This window comes from Drosophila albomicans, chromosome X (assembly GCF_009650485.2).
Source record: "Drosophila albomicans strain 15112-1751.03 chromosome X, ASM965048v2, whole genome shotgun sequence".
NCBI classification, from domain to species: domain Eukaryota; kingdom Metazoa; phylum Arthropoda; class Insecta; order Diptera; family Drosophilidae; genus Drosophila; species Drosophila albomicans.
In genome coordinates this window covers 20,018,155-20,036,285 of record NC_047627.2, presented here as the reverse complement: position 1 = coordinate 20,036,285, position 18,131 = coordinate 20,018,155, and the positions used below count along the sequence as shown (strand labels likewise).

Below are 18,131 nucleotides of genomic sequence, written 5' to 3'. Positions count from 1 at the left end.
TTAATTACCAATATATTTTTTTTTATACCAAATATATTTTATACCAATATTTCTTTTTATACCAAATTTTTCAGTTTTTCATTTTGAACTAAATAATTTTAAAATATTTGAAAATATTGATTACTAATTTATTTCTTTTATAAGCATATTTTATTAAATTTAAAAATACTAAAAATAAAACCAAAACTATGCATAAATTGATTATAAGTCGCGCTTTGATCAGTTGACATAACCCCAAAATTTGATCAACTCTTAATGCGAATGTATTTGTAGTAATGTAAAGATATGTATAAATATGTACATTTATGTTCATACATAATTGAGGCTATGCTTGTGACCCTCAATAAAACAAATGCTAGGCTAATTTTTGGGCGCTACTGCTGCGACGTCGACGTCGACATCAGCGTCAGCGTCAGCTGCAAGCGTCGCTGGGGCGTAACGGGCGCGCAGTAGTGATGATGACGTCGTCGTCGTCTGTGATGACCGCATGGTTGGGTTGGGGAGGAGCGCAAAAGAAAATCAGCTTGAAATGTGTGTGTGGTTGTTGTTGTTGTTTTTTACAATAAATAAACAACAGCAACAAGCAACAACAAACAATAGAAATTGAGCCGAGGCAGCGACGCTGACAGCGCTGATCTCTAGATCACTGTTGCTGCCTGATGTCGTCAGTCTGCAGTCACCAGCCCCACCTTACACACACACACACACACATGCACAGACATACATCAGCACAATGAGCGCGAATTAAGGTTGTATGTGTGTGTGGCTACAATTGTATGCGTGTGTTATTTTCGTATTTGACAGCGGCTGCTACTTTTTTTTTCTAGCAAAACCCGTTTTGAGCCAACTACAACAAAAATGTCTACCCAAGCTGTTTGTTAGAGATGCGAGAGCGAGCAAGAGAGAGAATGTGCATGAATTTTCTAATTACAAAAAAAAAGACTAAAAAGAGTGTTGCAATGGGTTGTAAACTTACCTTAGAGAGCTCTACAAAATGTGTCCTTTGTGTATTGTTAGTGCAATTAGTTAATTAGCTAACTAAGAGCAACAAACTAACACAGGCAGCAACAGCAAACAACAACAACTGTAGCAAGTGTGTCTAAAACTCATACACACACACATTTCAGCCAAAAAGAGACAAACAAAACACGCAGACACACAGACACATTTAAGCCAATGCGTCACGACCAGGTAAGCAAGAGAGCGAAAGAGTACGAAGCTCAAACTCACTCAACTCGAACTAAGCATGTAACTCAACTCGATTCGAGTCGAGTTCGTGTTCGAGTTCGAGTTGAGTTGAGTCGCAACGGTGGCTTTATGTGTTTGCACGTATTGAACAGACACACAGACAATCACACACGCACATAGACAGCTGCATACATATGCAAAGCATGAAAACTGCGCAAAGCTGTCGTGTCTTGGCTTTTTGACTCCGACTCAGTTTTTGACTCTTTTTCTGAGTGCGTTTGTGTGTGTGTGTGTGTGTGTTGTACAGCCAACTGAGCAAATAAACGTAAAGTTTAAAGCTTAATTATTTGAAGGTATTGTAGTTGTTGTTGTTGTTGTCGCTTTCGCTGCTGCTCCAGTTGTTGTTGTCGCTGCTGCCGTTGTTCTTGCAATTGATGCTGGCGTCCTACGCGTCGTCGTCGTCGTCGCTGCGTCGGTTCGTTGTTGTTGTTCCTGCTGCTGCTGCTGCTGTGTTGTTGTTCACTTGAATTTGCGCTCATTTTGTTTCATAGTAAATTGGCTATGTTGTTTAACTTAATTTTTTTTCTTTTTTGGGCGCGGTACCCGCTCAAACACAAACACAGACACACGCTCACACACAAACACATACGCTACATTTGCAACGGTTTTTCTAGCATTAACTTTTAATACAACAACAATTTACAAATTGGATGCTTTGCGCTTATTTGATTTTTTTTTTATTGATTCGAAGAGCATTGCAATTTTTTCTACATTTACTTGGCGTATGTATTTGTTTGTGGCAGCAAATTTTTTTTTGAACAACAACAACAATTCTCTCACACACACACAGAGCACAAGAAAAAAAACGGTTGGAAACCAAGTAAAAATAAGACAAAAAAAAATTGATGTTGTATGCCAACAAACTACTACTAACTGCACACGGGCGTCAGTCTCTCTCGCTCAGACCGGCGGCGCTGCTGCTGCTGATGCTGCTCTATACATACACACACAGGCAAAGCACAACCGCGCGCAACGAAAACAAAATGAAGACTGTTCTTGACCAGTGTGGCAGCGAGCCAGCAGCCCTCTTCAATTGGTTGGCAGCGCGGTCACACTAATTGCGCAATTGCCACACAGTGTGGCAGTAGCAGCATGCTCTTGCTTCATTCGACTACTGTACTGCCACACTGTTGGTATTTTAGTATAATTTCGTTACTTTTCTGCTGTTAGTATTTCACTATATTACGTTACGGCTTATTTTAGTGTGAAAATTGTACGAATCGAACATAAATTTGGTTCTTTGATTAAAATCTATATCCAACTTTAGGTTTTCCTTCTTTAAATTGTTTTTAAATGGGCTATTAATATTAAAGAACCGTTATGCTTTAGTATATTATTTGGGAACTGATTGATATTTGTTAAAGAACAGTATAAGGCCATACTGGCTGTCATTGAAAAGTCCCCGAAAAAGTGCGTAGCTGATTGTCAAAAAAATATGTATTGTTGTTTTCTTTTAACTACTTTTATTATAATATTTTGAATTAAATCTAATAAACAATACAGATAGTTAGAGAGCAGTAACAACTAATAAGACTTGCAGTTATCCGTAGTTTTTAATGTTTAGTTATGTAAAACAAAATGATATTACTTAAAACGCTATCGCAATTAGATAGCCCTATGATGTTTGAATGAATCTGAAAGTTTGTCAAATTTCATGTCTTTAAATGTAATGTCTTTTGTAATGTTCATGAGTTACCTGCTAATGATATCTAATAAAGTTTTATAAATATATCTTTTTAGTTTTACGAAATTCTTTAAAATCGATTAAGAAACGTATTGCTAAACAAATGGAATATTAAACGATTCACTAAACATAACTATGTCTAAATTACCATAAAATTTACTTATTATCAATTAGATAGAATGTAAATAAACAGAATATAAAAAAAAAACAGATGTCTAAATTACACAATAAACAAATGTTACAAAAACTTGTTAATATGCTTAACATATTTTTCAATAGCCATATTAATTATATTAGTATATATTTCTTTCTTAGAAGAACTAATTAACTCATAACCAATTAAATTTCTTATTATCAATTCAATTTCCATTGATGGTCACACAATTTAAATCTAACTGCCTTACGAACCAGTTCACCTGTCCACCTGAACAACTTTTTGAACTTGTTCACCAGAGCGCAGTGGTGAGCGCGCAGACCGCCAGAGCTGCAAACCTGTGCAAATGCAAATTGAATTTAAAAAACCAAACAAGTTGGCAGTCGCTTACAGAACACTTGGCAAAAGTAAAGCGAGTGCCGCAAAACTTTTTAAGTTTCACTTAATTTTTGTTATTATCAATTTGTTTAGTTTATTTTTGCGAGTGTTATTAATTAGTTGGTGTTGTGCGCACAGCGCACATAACAAACGCAGTTGCATAGTTGCCATAGCAACACGACAAACAACAACAACAACAACATCGCCTGCTTTTCAATTTCTAGACTTTTGCTATTGTTTTTTTTTTTTTTTTTTTGAGTTTTTTGTTTTTGTTATTTTGAGTTTGAATTTGGGTTTGTGTTGGTTGGGGCAAGAACAAAATTTCAAATTATGGATATGGAGAACGAAGCGAGGTAAGTGCCGAAGTTAACAAATTGCACAATAAAAATAATATTGAAAAAATACTTTTAGTTGGGCGATGGATCAGTTGCGTGCCGCAAATAAAGCAAGCGATGAAGGCAAATTTCTTGCGAAGCAACAACAACAATACGTGTCACAGTTTCGCATCGATGGACAGCCAATTTTGCCGCCACTCGTGAGTAGTATTAGTATTCGTATTTAATTGTATAAATCGAGGTGCGGCACCCAAAAACAACTCAAGCATAAAATAAACAACTGTTTTTTCTTTTTTAGATGACAGCGGACAGACGTCAGCAAATGTGGCAATTAAAGCAGCGCGCCTTGCAGCTGGAGGCCAAGTACAAGCAGCAGGCGCAGTGCGACACAAGCAGCAGCAGCAACACGAGCAGCATGAGCACCGTGCAACGCATCTTGCCACAGCAGCAACGTTTGCAACAGACGCCAACTTATATCTATGACAGCACGCAACAGGATGCGTTGCTTGAGACGCCACGGAGCAGGCCGCAAACGTTGCAGCTGAAGAGTGGCAGCAGCAATAGCAGCAACAACAGCTGTGGCAGCAACAAGAACTGTGGCAGCAACACGAACTGTGGCATTCCCAGCATATGCGTGAATCCGCCAACGCCACTCGAACCCAATCCCAGTCTGAGTCCCAGTGCCAATGCCAGTCGGTTGCAGCTTGGCCACACACGTCGCAAGCTGAACAACATCACGAGTCGCATCATGCGCTTTGAGCGTCAGGCGGACAACGAGGCGTTGCCGTTGCAAGTGCTGTGGCAAGACAAACGCATGCTGCGCTCCAGCACAAGTCCGGCGTTGTTGCTGCCCCAACCCGAAGCCAGTGGGCAGCAAATGCAACGTTCGCGCTCCTTTACGCTGGACGAACCATCGCCGGCACTTTTGGCGCACATGCAACGCGTGGGGCAACAGCAAATGGAGCAGGAGCAACAGCAACAACAGCAGCAGCAACAGCAAGTGGCAACAACTGTGACAGCAACTTCGCCACGCAATCCACGCCTGGTGCATGCCACACAAAGTTTGGCGCACCTGCGACGCGACACCATCGAATCGAAGGCGAAGCAAGTGCAACGCAGCGCCAGCAGCAGCCTCGTCTCTGCCACAACAACATCGCCAGCAACATCGCGACGCTGCGGCGGCAACAGTCCGCAACGATCGCTGCAACAGCAGCAACAATATCTCAAGCAGCTGCTGCAACGCGCTCTCCACGAGGCAGACGATGTGTGCGACGAGCAGTCGCAACAGGAGCGCAAACACTTGACGCTGGCCAAGCGTCAGATGTTCAAGGACATTAAGTTGGCGCATCGCGATCGCTTCCAGCAGCTGGTCCAATATCAGCACGAGGAGCAGCGACGCATGCAGGCAGAATTCGATCGTCAGCAAAAGTTTCTCATCGAACAGATTTGTGCCGACATCAATGTCGCCGTCTACGCCAATGAATCCACAAGCCCACAAGCTGCGACGGCTGCTCCCACATCCTCGGCCTCGGCGTGCACAAGCACCGCTGATCTGTCACCCAATTGCACGTCGACAGCGAGGAAGCGACTCTTCGATGGCGCCGACACTGAATCCGATGTGCCATCGGAGATGCTGCCCCTGGACAGCGTTGCCACAACCAAGTCGCAACCTACAGCAAATCACAACAACAACAGCAACAACAACAGCAGCAACAGTAGCGTAAGCAACAAAAGCAAATTGAAGAAGTCGCAGCAGCTGCAGCAGCAACGCAAGCTGCCGAGTCCAGTGCCCAAGACGCCGCCAGCGAGAAGAGTCATCAACAAGACAACGACATCCTCAGTGGGCAGAACAAAGCCTCAGCAGCAGCAGCAGCAGACGACGACGACGACGTCGCTCTCAAAGACGCGTCGCGCAGCGTCGCCAAGTCGTCAGTCGGTAAGCATCAAAAATACGCATTGCTCGCTCTATCTCTCTCTCTCTCTCTCTCTCTCTCTCTCTCTCTCTCTCTCTCTATCTTTCTAAGTAGCTATCTCCCTCACACACACTATCTCCCTTCTTTTCTGCCTGTTGCCATCTCTCTATCTATGTGACCACAGTTGCTCCAGCGGTGCCAAAACTGTACCAATTTTTATGTACTGCTCACAAAACTGTAGTTAGACTGATCAAGCAACAATGCAGTGCTGTCAAAACTGCACAGAGACTGGCTTGTTATTTGTGCTTGTACTTGTCACAGTGCTATCAAAACTGTATATTAAGCCTGCCAACGTTTCTTAAAAAACTTCAAAGCCTGTTTGCAGCGTTAATATAGTGCTATCAAAACTGTACAAAGACTGACTTGTGCGCGCAGTGCTATCAAAACTGCATACGTATTAAACCTGCCAGCGATCAACACTTTGGTACAGTGCTGCCTAAACTGGTTCCATGAAGTGCTGCCTTTTTAACGTTAAAAGTATGTTTACAAAACCAGCAACACTTCTCTTCCAGTCGTCAATACTGTCATTACGTATAAAGCCAGGTTGCATCGTTAATACAGTGCTGCCTAAACTATATGAAGCCTGGTCGTAAATATACATAGTGCTACCAAAACTGTACAAAGACTGGCTTGTTACTTGTGAGCACAGTGCTATCAAAACTATTAAGCTCGCCAGCGATCACAGGGTTCGTACAGTGCTTATAAAACTGTACAAAGCCTGTGTGTGTCGTTAATACAGTACTGCCAAAACTGTACAAAGATAGGCTTATTACTTGCGCGCACAGTGATGTCAAAACTGTTAAGCATGCCTGCTATTAAAAAGTTGCTGCAGTGCTTATGAAACTGTAAAAAGGAGTGTAGCTTTCTTAACATAAATACAATGCATACAAAATTAATTCTGTCGTTACCTAATCGTTATGCTAATAATTGGATCAGTGCTACTAAAACTGTAGCAAGACGTATTTTATCTTTGCCATTCAAGTGTTTTACACTTCTTGATCATTTTTACAGTGCAGCCAAAACTATTCATTATGTTCATCATTAAAACAATGCTTATATTTTTGTTTAAATTAAATTTAGGCTGTTCATGCGTTTTAGACACTTTTAGCAACATGTTTTTGTTCCAAAATGCAAAAGCACATAGAAAAATACTGTAGCTTGTATTAAAGACTTATTATGTTACATTCCCAATTGAGGCAGTTAAGTGAGATATGCGATTTGGTATACTTTTGGTACATTTATATATCAAACTTTACTTTCCTCTCTCTCTCTCTCTCTCTCTGTGCACCTAACTCTGTAACCCTGTATCTAACTTTCTCGCTCTCTTTCTTTGCTCTAACTCTCTGTCTCTCTCCTCTTGCAACTGGCTGTTAATCTTCTTAAGCAGCGTTTTGTGGCCAAGAAGTAATCGCAGCCAAGCAAATGCCTTAAAGTGCCTTAAGATTGACCAAATTCCTTCAGTGGACAATCAAATCGAATACTAACTAACTAAGCAAATGTTTTCTAAAGTGTGGCACTAAAGTGAGATCGCTAGACAAACTGCCGCAACTAACTTAAATTACTAACCCAACAAAAACAAACGTCCCGCATGCTAATCGTGAGTTGCATTGCCACTCTTAGCTGCCAACAGCAGCATCTCAACAGCGTCGTGAGGAGGCTGCAACGTTACTTTGTGCCGTAACACGAGGATTCCTGGTGCGTCGTCTGTTCCGGACTGAGCAAGTGCAGCGGATTGTGCAAACCATACGCGACACTCTCATCTTTGTGCTCAATCTGCACATGGAGACGACGATTGGTGGCATCGATCAGGAGGAGCCAGCCAACATACGGCTCAAAGCACGATTGCTGCAGCAGGTAATTTCAATTTAATGACTTTACACCCACATCTCGCTTAACGGCCACAGTGTATTTAGCAGCAAATGATAAGATTATCTCACTTAACAGTCATTTTAATTTAAAATGAACACATAAAACGCATAGAAATAAGAAAATGTAATATCTCACTTAGCGGCCTATTTGTTTGTTTTCATTGATAGCCGTTAAGCAAGTTAATTTGAAATGTGCAATTCAAAAATCAACTAAAGGCAATGATGACAGTCATCTTAATTTAAAATGAACACAGAAAATGCATAAATAAGAAAAAGAATATCTCACTTAGCGGCCTATTTGTTTGTTTTCATTGATGGCCGTTAAGCGAGTTAATTTTAGATAAGCAATTCAAAAATCAACTAAAGGCAATGATGACAGTCATCTTAATTTAAAATGAACACAACGCATATAAACAAGAAAATGTAATATCTCACTTAGCGGCCTATTTGTTTGTTTTCATTGATGGCCGTTAAGCGAGTTAATTTTATTTAAGCAATTCTAAAATCAACTAAAGGCAATGTATAAATGTCGTCAAATGTTATTTGCTGCCTGTTTTTGCGCTTCCCTATTGTGGCCGTTAAGCGAGATATAGCTATAAAATGAAATCTCCGATTGCAATTGAAATGTTTACCCATTCTTATGCAGCTTTGCTCAGCCAGTCGCACGCTGCACTTGATCTTCTTCCAGACGAGCATCAAGGAACGCATGGAGATCATTGCGCGGGATCGCAAACGCATCAAGACCAAGTTGATGGCCCTTCATGTTAAGCAACGTCACTAAACAACAACAACAACAACACAGATTCGCCCAGCCAATTGCCTGCCCCAATTTACTCAATTCAATCACAATAATAAAACGAAACAAACAAAAAAATAACTAAAAATAGCAAAGATTTCATATTTTATAATTCACAAACTAAAAAAAATATCGTAACCAGAAATGATTCCCAAATTAAAGAAGCACTTGCAATTGGATTTAACTATATATATTTATTTTTTCCTTTTTTTTTTGTTGGTTTGTTTAATTATTAACAAATTAAATAGGAATTAGTAATACAAAAAACAACTGACAAATTTGTAACAGGTTTTGCAATTAAATCTCAACACCAAAAACGTTTCAAAAACTTTTTGAAAATAAAATGTTTCAACTTTAACAAATTGGAATAAATTTTGCTTGTAAAATATATTTGAAATATATTTCAAAAGCAAGTTTCATTCAAATTAATTTCAACACCGCTTTATTTTCTATTTTGTTTATGCATATTTTGACATACTTCTTGTTATAATCGGCAACAATTTTAAAACTTTTTGAAAATCAATAAATTAACTGTTTTCTTTTTCCTAACAAAAATCATTTGTTTTTATTTTCCATTTATTTAGCGCAACATTTTTTCAAAAAATATTGTAAAAATATAAAAAAATTAAACATTAAACAAATTGTTTGCATAAAACCTGTTAATATCATATAGTAAAAACATATCTTAAGTCAAAGAAATTTGCAAACGATATTTAATTATAGAATAAAAAACTGTTTTTATCACAAGTTTATCTAAAAAACCTTTTTTCTCTTTATATTTCAATTTACACCATAAAACTATAAAAATGTATTTAAATAAATGTTAAAAATGTAAAGTAATCAGATTTGAATTTATTTTTTGAAGCAAAAATTAACTGATTCGCTTTATAACTTAATTCAAAAAACATTTTTATTTAAAATTTCTGTGTCACATTTCCCTTTATTTTTAATGCATGTTTAAGAAATATATTCCAAATATATTTTAAGATCAAATTGTTTCCATATTTTCTTTTTTAATTGAATAAATTAACTATTTTTCCTCGCAATTGAATACAAACGAAAATGGTTTTCATTTTTTGTTATTTATTCCATTTATTAATTCTTTTTTGTTTTTTTTTGGCATAATACTTGTTTATTATTTAGCCCATAGATGGCGCCTCTTGAGTATTCGGCAGTTATGGGATTCCTTTGATGTACATGCAAAACAAACTCACACACACACACACAGTTGTTGTGGGTGGAAGAGGGAGAGCAGATACAAAAGACAAAAGCTAGCTAAGAGATGGATGAGCAGACACACACACACACACACAGAACCACATACAAATAGACAGGCAGCAGAGTAGAAATGTATGTAGAAAGGAGATAAGACACATAGACATAGAGACATGGCGTGGAGCACGCACACACACACACTTATACAGTATAGTATATTATTATAATTGTATTGGTATAAATTACATGTGTGTGTAATAATAATAATAATAATAACATTAACACTATATCGCTGCTGCTGCTGCTGCTACTGCCAGTTAGTTGAAACGGGTAACGGGAACGTGATTTGCCTATGTATGGGTAGCACACGCACACACACACACATTTACAGATACATACATCCATATACAAATCGTATAGTATGTATATATATATATAGTAAATATATAAAATTAATTCATTAATTGTTATAAAAAGCTTCCTCTTTTTCTTTGTTTTGTAAGTTGGTGTTGTTTATGGTGTTTAACTGTTCTTCATCTACTTCTTCATCATCATCATCATCATCTTCTTGTTCTACTAAATGTGTTAACTTAAGAGAAGCTGCAACATGAATTCGTCTTTTTCGCTGTCTTATAGAACGCCTTGCTCTGCATGGACAATTGTTCCGATTTATAGACCATATCCTCCAAATTCTCGCCACGTTTTAGCACCGCTTCAATTGTATTCTTCAGGATGATTTTCGTCTCATCCAAATCCGTTTGCATTTTCAGTAGCGGATCCGCCTCCTTGGGATCCTGATAGCGTGTCAAAAACGCTGGCAACGCATCGAACGGAATTTGTGCCTCCGAACCATTTGGCCACAATCCTGCCGGCACTTTCGCTGTGAAATCATCAAGGATCTTGGTGATCAAGGTGTGCGCAACACGCTGAGGATATTCATGATCGGCGATCAGGACACCGGCCAAATTATCGGCCCGCACATAAACGTGGCACATGTAAGCATCCTGTTTCACTGATTGCCTCAGCGCCGGCTGCGTGCGTTCCACAATTGTCCTTGAAGCGAAACTAACAACAACAAAAACAACAATATGTCAGCTGATTAGCAACGCAGGCCGAGGGTCAAGGGGGGGAGGGTCAAATGATTACTCACGTCATAAACTCGTTGACAGTGCCACGTTGGAAAAAGGGAAAGGACTGCAGATCCGAGGTGGTCTTCAACAGGCGTGCTTCGGTCGCACCTTTGAAGAAAACGCTCAAGCTGAAAACTCTCACCATATTTTCACTTTTCTTTTCGCTTTTGCTGCGGGTTGTCGAATTTTATGTTTTGCGTTTGCGTTTTTCTTTGCTTGTTGCTTGTTTTGTTTATGTTTTGTATTTTTGCTTGGCCAGAGGTGGGTTCAAGTTAAGGCGCACACTTGTTGTTGTTGTCGTGTTGATAGCGAATTGTCAATTTGTGACACCAAAAAAAAAAAGATGTATGATTTGTTTTAATTCGCTTGCTGTGTGTATGAGAAAGTATATGCGAGTGTGCGTATTCCAGAGTGACCGTTATCTAGAATTTCCAAAATAGTACAATATACAAAATATACCAAACGTTGCCTGTTTGCGGCATTGTACAACACTTAAACAACGGTGTCTGCTGTTTTGTTTGCGCTCTGTTGACAATAAGGAATTCGTTAGTTGATTCAGTGACAATAAGAAGAAACATCAAGAAAGCTATAGTTAAGTGTGAACAAGTTACTTATTTGCAATGCATTTAAAAGCCTAAGCGCTATCAAGGAATATTTTTTTAATTAGAATTACCCTATAAATTACCCTCTACACACAAATAGAATGGATCATTAAAAGTAATTTACAAATGAACGAAAAGTGCCATAAAATGTGGAATGTGAATATTGCTGACACCCTGATCGAACATTTTGAATTTTAAAGTGCCGCGGAGCACTTTTCCACATTCTATATAATTCATAATATTTGCCAACTATATGTGACCATATTTGTGCGAACAATTTTTGTAATTTGAAGTATTGGAATGTGGGCTTGTACGTTTTATCGATAACACTTGTGCTTTGGAGCCCACAGCCAACTTCGCGTAGTTGATGTGGTCATTCGCAGCCAACTTTGCGCGCAAAACAGCTGTTTATGTGGTGAAAACGAATCAGCGATACTGTTTCACATTCGTAAAATGGCGTCGGAGGTAGCGGTTGAACAACAAGACCAAGAATTTGTAAGTGCATAAACAAAGAATATATATATTATTTTTTTTTGTAACCAATTGGGTACACACAATATGTTGTTAACTCAGCCAAAATGACACACGCCCAAAAATATTGTGCAAATTGATGAGTGTTGTCTGTGCAGTGCTGTGTTAAAAGCACAACAAAACTACAAAAAAAATTGCGTGCGTGTTTCTCTCCACTGTATATGTGTGTGTATGTGTGGGTGTGCGTGCACATGTTGTTCATGTGTGTGTGTGAATGTATTGGTATTGTGTTTGTGTATGTTGCAAAAGCTGTTGCGGTATTCGGCTCTTGCAAAAATTAAAAAGACAAAAACATGCAAACTTTGTGCACATTACAGATTAATAAATATAAGCACGTGCTGCTTACAAATAAAACAACAACAATGGTAGTGCCGCTTCTGTGCGTCGCAATCTAAATAAATTCCAATACAGTTCCTATCGGTGTTATCAGACAATAACAACACAGCCAAAAAACAACAACAACAAGCATGGGGAAGTGGAAGCTTCTTTGCAAGTGTATGTGTGAGTGTATTTATGTATTTTGTGTAGCAAGTGGTTGCAACAACAAAATGTTTCATGCTCATTCTTTTAAGCTTGCGAGAGTGAGAGAGAGACCGAGCAAGCGAGAGCCTCTCTTGCCGTGTGTTGGCTCTCTCTCTTGCTCTCTGTCAGTTGTTTTTATTATCGCAGTTAATTTCTTGTGCATTTAGTAGGGAAAGTGATTTCCGTTTGCTCTGCTTCTTCATGTCACTGCTGCATTTCACAGTGCTTACCAAACTGTGTGTTTGTGCTTATGCGTGTGTGTGTGTGTGTGTGCGTGTGTGTGTGTTGACCGCACAAAACCTGTTTGCATAGTTAGAAAAGTGCAAATTCATAAAGATCGTTTGTCCCGCTCGCACTTGCACGATTCTTGCTCTCTCGGCAACTGTGCCAAATTACTGAACTCTGCTGAGCCAGTGTTGCCTCATCTCGTCACAAATTCTCGGAGACTTCTTCCCTTCCAGCTGACGCAAAAGTTCATTGCTTGGTACGGATCGCAGACGATAGAGGGGGGTAATGTGCAGTAGTGTGAAGCTGACCTTGCATGAAATTCCAATAAGCACACAAACAAACAAACACACGCGTAGACACTCGTTTTATAGTTGTGCATTTAATAATGCGCATTTATTTATTTATTTATGATTTACTTATTTACATCCATTCTCAGTTCTGTTGTTGTTCAATTTGATTCACTTTTCGTTCGAATTTTTTGTGTTGCCAAAGTCGAAGCCGAAGCTGTTGTTGAATTTCCCCAGGAAAACACTCAACAGTTGCCACAATAATTTTCATCCACTTATTGCTAAATTTTTGTTTAGAGCTCATTTGAAATTCATTCAACTCATTCATTAGCTGGCTCGCGCACAATTTGTTTATGAACTCATCAACTTTATGAATCGATTCACTGTCACGATTCCGGTTCATTTAGTTCCGCTCAAATGTTTGATCGATCGCAAATGGAACGAGTTTATTTTTACTTGAAATGACAATTAACGTTGCCAGCTTGTTCTGCTTATCTTTATCATCTTTATCTTTGTCACTTAGCCTGATAATGATAATTGGCGTGAATTTACGATTTCATACAGCTTAAAGTCGATTAAAAGCAGGAAGTTTAACGATTACACATTTGTATGACAAAACGTTAAAAATAAGAGAGATGTCTGCTTGAAAGAAATAAGAAATATTGTTCGACAATACTTATCTGAAATCTAGTTTACACTTGATGCAATTATTCAAATTGTTGATTCATAGCTCCTATAAATTAATTAACTTCTAATTGTAATACCACGATTACTCACTTACTTGAACAGTCATTTCTAGTTCATTTAGGTTTATGCCCTGAAACTGTCACGACTTAATAATAAATAAATAATTCCATCTATTCTGAATTAATCCAAAACGCCCTTTGCTCTTATTTGATTAGTTTGTTGTTGTTGTTACAACAAATTGCAGATTCAATTACATTTGTTGGCAAAGCTTTTAACAATTAAACTCTCAAACATTTCGTATCATATATCGTGTTATGTCATTTATGTCTCCTCGCAAACCAACAAACAAACATTCAAATTTAGATGTTGCTCAATTTGTTTATGAAGTATGTGTATGTTTGTATTTTTCTTTGTATACATAATTGATTTCACTTGAACTGAAATTATACATGTATCATATTGCTGTGTGTTGCATTTGTGTTTGCTCATACTCTTATTCATTTAGTGCACTTTAGCTTTTTCAGTACGTTTGTTCGACTGATTTTCTTTGATATCTGTTGAATTATTTTGCCTGGAACAGGCATCAAAATTCATGATAAATGTTATTTTTCATTACTAAATACAACACTTAGTATTGAATATGGAATTTAGTATAAAATTTGGTATAATTCAAAAAAGCAAAAGGAATTATTTTTATTTTGTATCAAATCAATCCGAAACTGTTTTGAATCCTTTTTCTTTTTAGCCTCAAGAATAGTTTTCTTTTAGCTATATTGAGAATTGATATATCTAAAACATCGCATCGATTTATCGATAACATTGAAATTTATCTGTTAGTTAAATGGCTCATTAAATAATGTGCTATTAAATACTTAGCTTGATTATAATTAAAAGTTCTTCAACTACTTTAAATTGAGTCAAGTGTATTAAGAATTTCGCCTTGTCATCTGCTCGTTTTATTTATTTATTTTTTGTTTTCCTAATAAATCTAGTATTTTATTAAACACCAAATGTGACTTACGGTATTAAATTCAGTATCTAATTAAATACCAAACCTAACATACGGTATTAAATCCAGTATCTCATCATATACCAAATTTAACATACGGTATTAAATTCAGTATCTCATCATATACCAAATTTAACTAAGTGTATTAAATTCAGTATATCACTAAATACCAAACTTAGTATATTAAATCTAGTATCTCATTAAATACCAAACTTAGTATATTAAATCTGGTATCTCATTAAATACCAAGCTTAACATAAATCCCAAATCAAATAGCAATTTTAACTTAGTGTTTTAAATTCATTCAATACCAAACCTAACTTATGGTAATAAATCCAGTATCTCATAATATACCGAATTTAACATACGGTATTAAATTCAGTATCTCATTAAATCCAGCATTTCACCATATATCAAACTACATAAGTGTATTAAATTCAGTATATCACTAAATACCAAACGTAGTATATTAAATCTAGTATCTCATTAAATACTAAACTTAATTTAGCGTATCAAATCTTCGCCTTGTCATCCGCATCTTTCTTCAATTTGTTGGCTGCGCGCGAACACTCGATGCATAAATCAAATTGCTCATAAAATGAGGCAGACAGCAACACCCAACACAACACTGCACAACAGCTACACACACACACACACATTTAGTATACTATATGTAGGTGTTGTCTGGCTGTGCTTGCGAGTTTATAGTTATGAAATATTAGTGTCCCAGTGCAGTTGACTTTTTGCATTTGCATTTGCTGCTGTTGCTGTTGCTCGCTCTCTCAATCCTTGTGGCAGGGACTCTGAACTCTGAACGAGAGCCAGGCGGACAGCCACAAAAAGTACAATAACCTTTTCTCCCCCTTTTGGGGGGGAAGGTTGCATGTGCCCTTTATGTTCTCTCTGTCTCTTTCTCTCTCTCTCTCTCTCGCTCACTCGTTCAGCCTGTTGCTGAGCGGCCTTTGATTGACTGCCTGAATGCCTTCCTCATTTGCGTTGATTAAGCTTGCCAGAGATAGCAACAATAACTTTCATTAAAAGCTAAAATAAATACGCGTATGAAAAAGAAAATATATATGTATATAAATGCACATGCAAGTGTGTGTGTGTGTGTGTGTGTGTGTGAGTGCGGTTGAAAATAGGTCAACTGCGCTCGCTCTCTGTGGCCGCCGTCGTTATCACCACAGCGACAACAACACAACAAAAAGCCAACACAAATGGAGCAGCAGCAGCCCCTAAAACCCAAAAAAAAATAAATAAATATAAAAAACCCCCAAATGAAGCCGTGTTCCGGGTCCGTCTGGGGGCTTAGACGCTGTGCTCAGCACTCTACGCTTAGCGCCCCGGGGCTCTGAATGCTTAGTCACTACTGCCTCCAACTACACCGCTCTACCTTTCCGTCTCCTATTTTCTTTTCAACTCGTCTACCTAGCCAAAAACGTATTCCAAAATAAACAAGCGAAAATAAGCGAAAATGCAAACAATGCTGCGACGTCAACATCGAATATCGCATGCTCTGCAAAAAGTTTGCGCTATCTTTGCTTGCACTTTTTGCAATTATGCCATTTATACGGCACAATTTATTTTCAGTCAGTATGAATACATCTTCATCTTCTATTCTTAAGTAAAAAATTAGCCTGAAGGTATTTAAGAATTGTTTTTATAATTTCAATAATATAATAATAATAATAATAATAAGTGAATTTAAGAAACTCTAAAGTTGCGTTTTTTTTTATAGAAAACTTTTTAGTGAGCAGAAGGTTACGATCTTTTTTTCTTTAAAAAATGCAAAAGTTGCATTTATTATAAAAAAAACCTTTTTAGTATATAACACTTTATTTCCATTAATTTATATTCTCCGATTTAGTATATTTAAAAAAGTCAATTATTTTAAATAACTTTCGAAGATTTGATTTTTATTAATTTAGTATTATTACAAAAAAAAGTGAAAAAATTTAATTTAAAAAATTTTTTTTTTAAGATTTTCCTTAAATGATCTTTTTTCAAATGCTTTAAATGATTTTCGGTGATTTGATTTTAATATCAACTAAACTTTAAGTGAAAAAATTAAATATAGTGAAATTTTGGTTTACTCTGGAATGAATCTCGACAAGATTTTAAGTATATATTATGTACAAAACTTTACATTTAAAGTTTATCTTTTCCACTTTAGCAAATTAAAAGAAAGAAAGGAAATTATAATTTTATTTTAACATTTTTAAAGAAATTTCCTTAAATGATCTTTTTGCACCTTGCAATTCCAAGTAAACTTAAAGTGAAAAAAAGAAATATAGCTAAATATAGGAATGAATTCCGACAAGATTTTAATTTAACAGGGTATAAACCTTTCATTATTTACATTATTTGCCATAGTCAAAGGACTCTGATGATTTTTTAGCAGGTGCATCAAAACACAACACACAAAAAATGGCACAAAAATGAAACCCTTTTAATATAAAATGTTTCAGTTGCTCTTCTTCTTCTTCTATCGCTGAAGCACACACAATGCATACCTACTTTAGCTGCCGCATATTTATAGAACTCGAGACCTATATATATGTATATATAGGTTGGTAGGTAGATTTGCACTCTTTATATAAAGCAGCATTTCATTAACATACATATATATTTTTTACACTTTGTTGCCATTATTGCGTTGTACATTTTCCATAGGGCCCTCAAAATATTCTTTTGATGTTTTCGCGTTTATTGCATTTACACACACACAGCCAACAAAAAAGCGAATATTTTATAGAATAAATGTAAATAGACTTAATGCTTGGTTGTTCCAGTTTTTTTCCATGACTTTCACTAATTCCAGGTTTACGAACTTGAAAGCTTAGAATTTAAATAAACAAAAAAAAAAAGAATGGCAAAAATGAAAGTGAGCGTAAATTCTTTTGGAATACTAAAGTGTGCTTTTATTTGGCATATATATAAAAATTCCTTTTCAATATTATATTTCATTAAATATTTTCGAAATATACAATAATATTTTGTGTGCTTGATGTAGCAAAGTCTAAAGCCCAAAAATAAAATATACGTATATTTAAAAGAAATTCAAACTTATTGCACAAAAACTGGATTTATTTGCATTCTGAAATATTTCAAATTTTTGAAATTAAGAATTTAAGCATGCACTTCTTGATCATGATCATGAACTTTATTTGCTTTCATCAAAGGTCTTTAATTATGCCATTTTTGTTATCATATTGAAATATTTAATTTATTTTAATTTGATTTTCAAATATATTTTTAATTAACAGTTTTCTTATTTAAGCTGTTAATTGCAAGTGCAATCATCGCATAACTTGTTCGATAAGTATTATCGGAACTTTTTTTTTGAAATTAAGAATTTAAGCATGCACTTGATCATGATCATGAACTTTCTTGGCTTTCATCAAAGGTCTTTAATTATGCCATTTTGGTCATCATATTGAAATTTTCATTCAATTTTTTTTAAATTCGATTTTAAAATATATTT

The 18,131-nt window shown here is 36.6% G+C and overlaps 4 protein-coding genes across 8 annotated transcripts in view; 2 read left to right on the top strand and 2 right to left on the bottom strand.

Moving 5' to 3' along the window:
* The window catches only part of LOC117578049 (neuroglian), a 50,755-nt gene extending 48,478 nt beyond the window's left edge, over nt 1-2,277 (bottom strand). For all 3 annotated transcript variants that reach the window (XM_034263169.2, XM_034263171.2, XM_034263168.2), the window contains exon 1: nt 2,123-2,277. The gene's annotated coding sequence lies outside the window, so the exon portion shown is untranslated. The remainder of the gene's footprint in view (nt 1-2,122) is intronic.
* Nucleotides 2,278-3,704: 1,427 nt separating this feature from the next.
* Nucleotides 3,705-8,625, top strand: LOC117575246 (GATA zinc finger domain-containing protein 10). Of its 3 annotated transcripts, XM_034259382.2 has the most exons (5): nt 3,705-3,817; nt 3,876-3,999; nt 4,098-5,735; nt 7,393-7,626; nt 8,287-8,625. In XM_034259382.2, exons 1-5 carry the CDS (start codon nt 3,795-3,797, stop codon nt 8,419-8,421), a joined length of 2,154 nt encoding a protein of 717 aa, XP_034115273.1. In that variant the 5' UTR covers nt 3,705-3,794; the 3' UTR covers nt 8,422-8,625. The 3 variants fall into 3 exon arrangements, with proteins under 3 accessions (XP_034115273.1, XP_034115288.1, XP_034115281.1); XM_034259397.2 differs by lacking the exon at nt 8,287-8,625 and having other exon boundaries at nt 7,160-7,531; XM_034259390.2 differs by lacking the exon at nt 8,287-8,625 and having other exon boundaries at nt 7,157-7,531.
* Nucleotides 8,626-10,133: 1,508 nt separating this feature from the next.
* Nucleotides 10,134-11,185, bottom strand: LOC117577633 (synaptobrevin homolog YKT6). Its single transcript, XM_034262501.2, has 2 exons — nt 10,802-11,185; nt 10,134-10,716 (listed from the first exon to the last, which is right to left on the bottom strand). The coding sequence occupies exons 1-2, from the start codon at nt 10,924-10,926 to the stop codon at nt 10,242-10,244; spliced, it is 600 nt and encodes a 199-aa protein (XP_034118392.1). The 5' UTR covers nt 10,927-11,185; the 3' UTR covers nt 10,134-10,241.
* Nucleotides 11,186-11,738: 553 nt separating this feature from the next.
* LOC117574120 (tyrosine-protein phosphatase non-receptor type 9) overlaps nt 11,739-18,131 on the top strand; it is a 42,604-nt gene continuing 36,211 nt past the window's right edge. Inside the window, exon 1 of the mRNA XM_034257897.2 lies at nt 11,739-11,878. Within this exon, the coding sequence (XP_034113788.1) occupies nt 11,837-11,878 (42 nt within the window). The 5' untranslated portion in view covers nt 11,739-11,836. The remainder of the gene's footprint in view (nt 11,879-18,131) is intronic.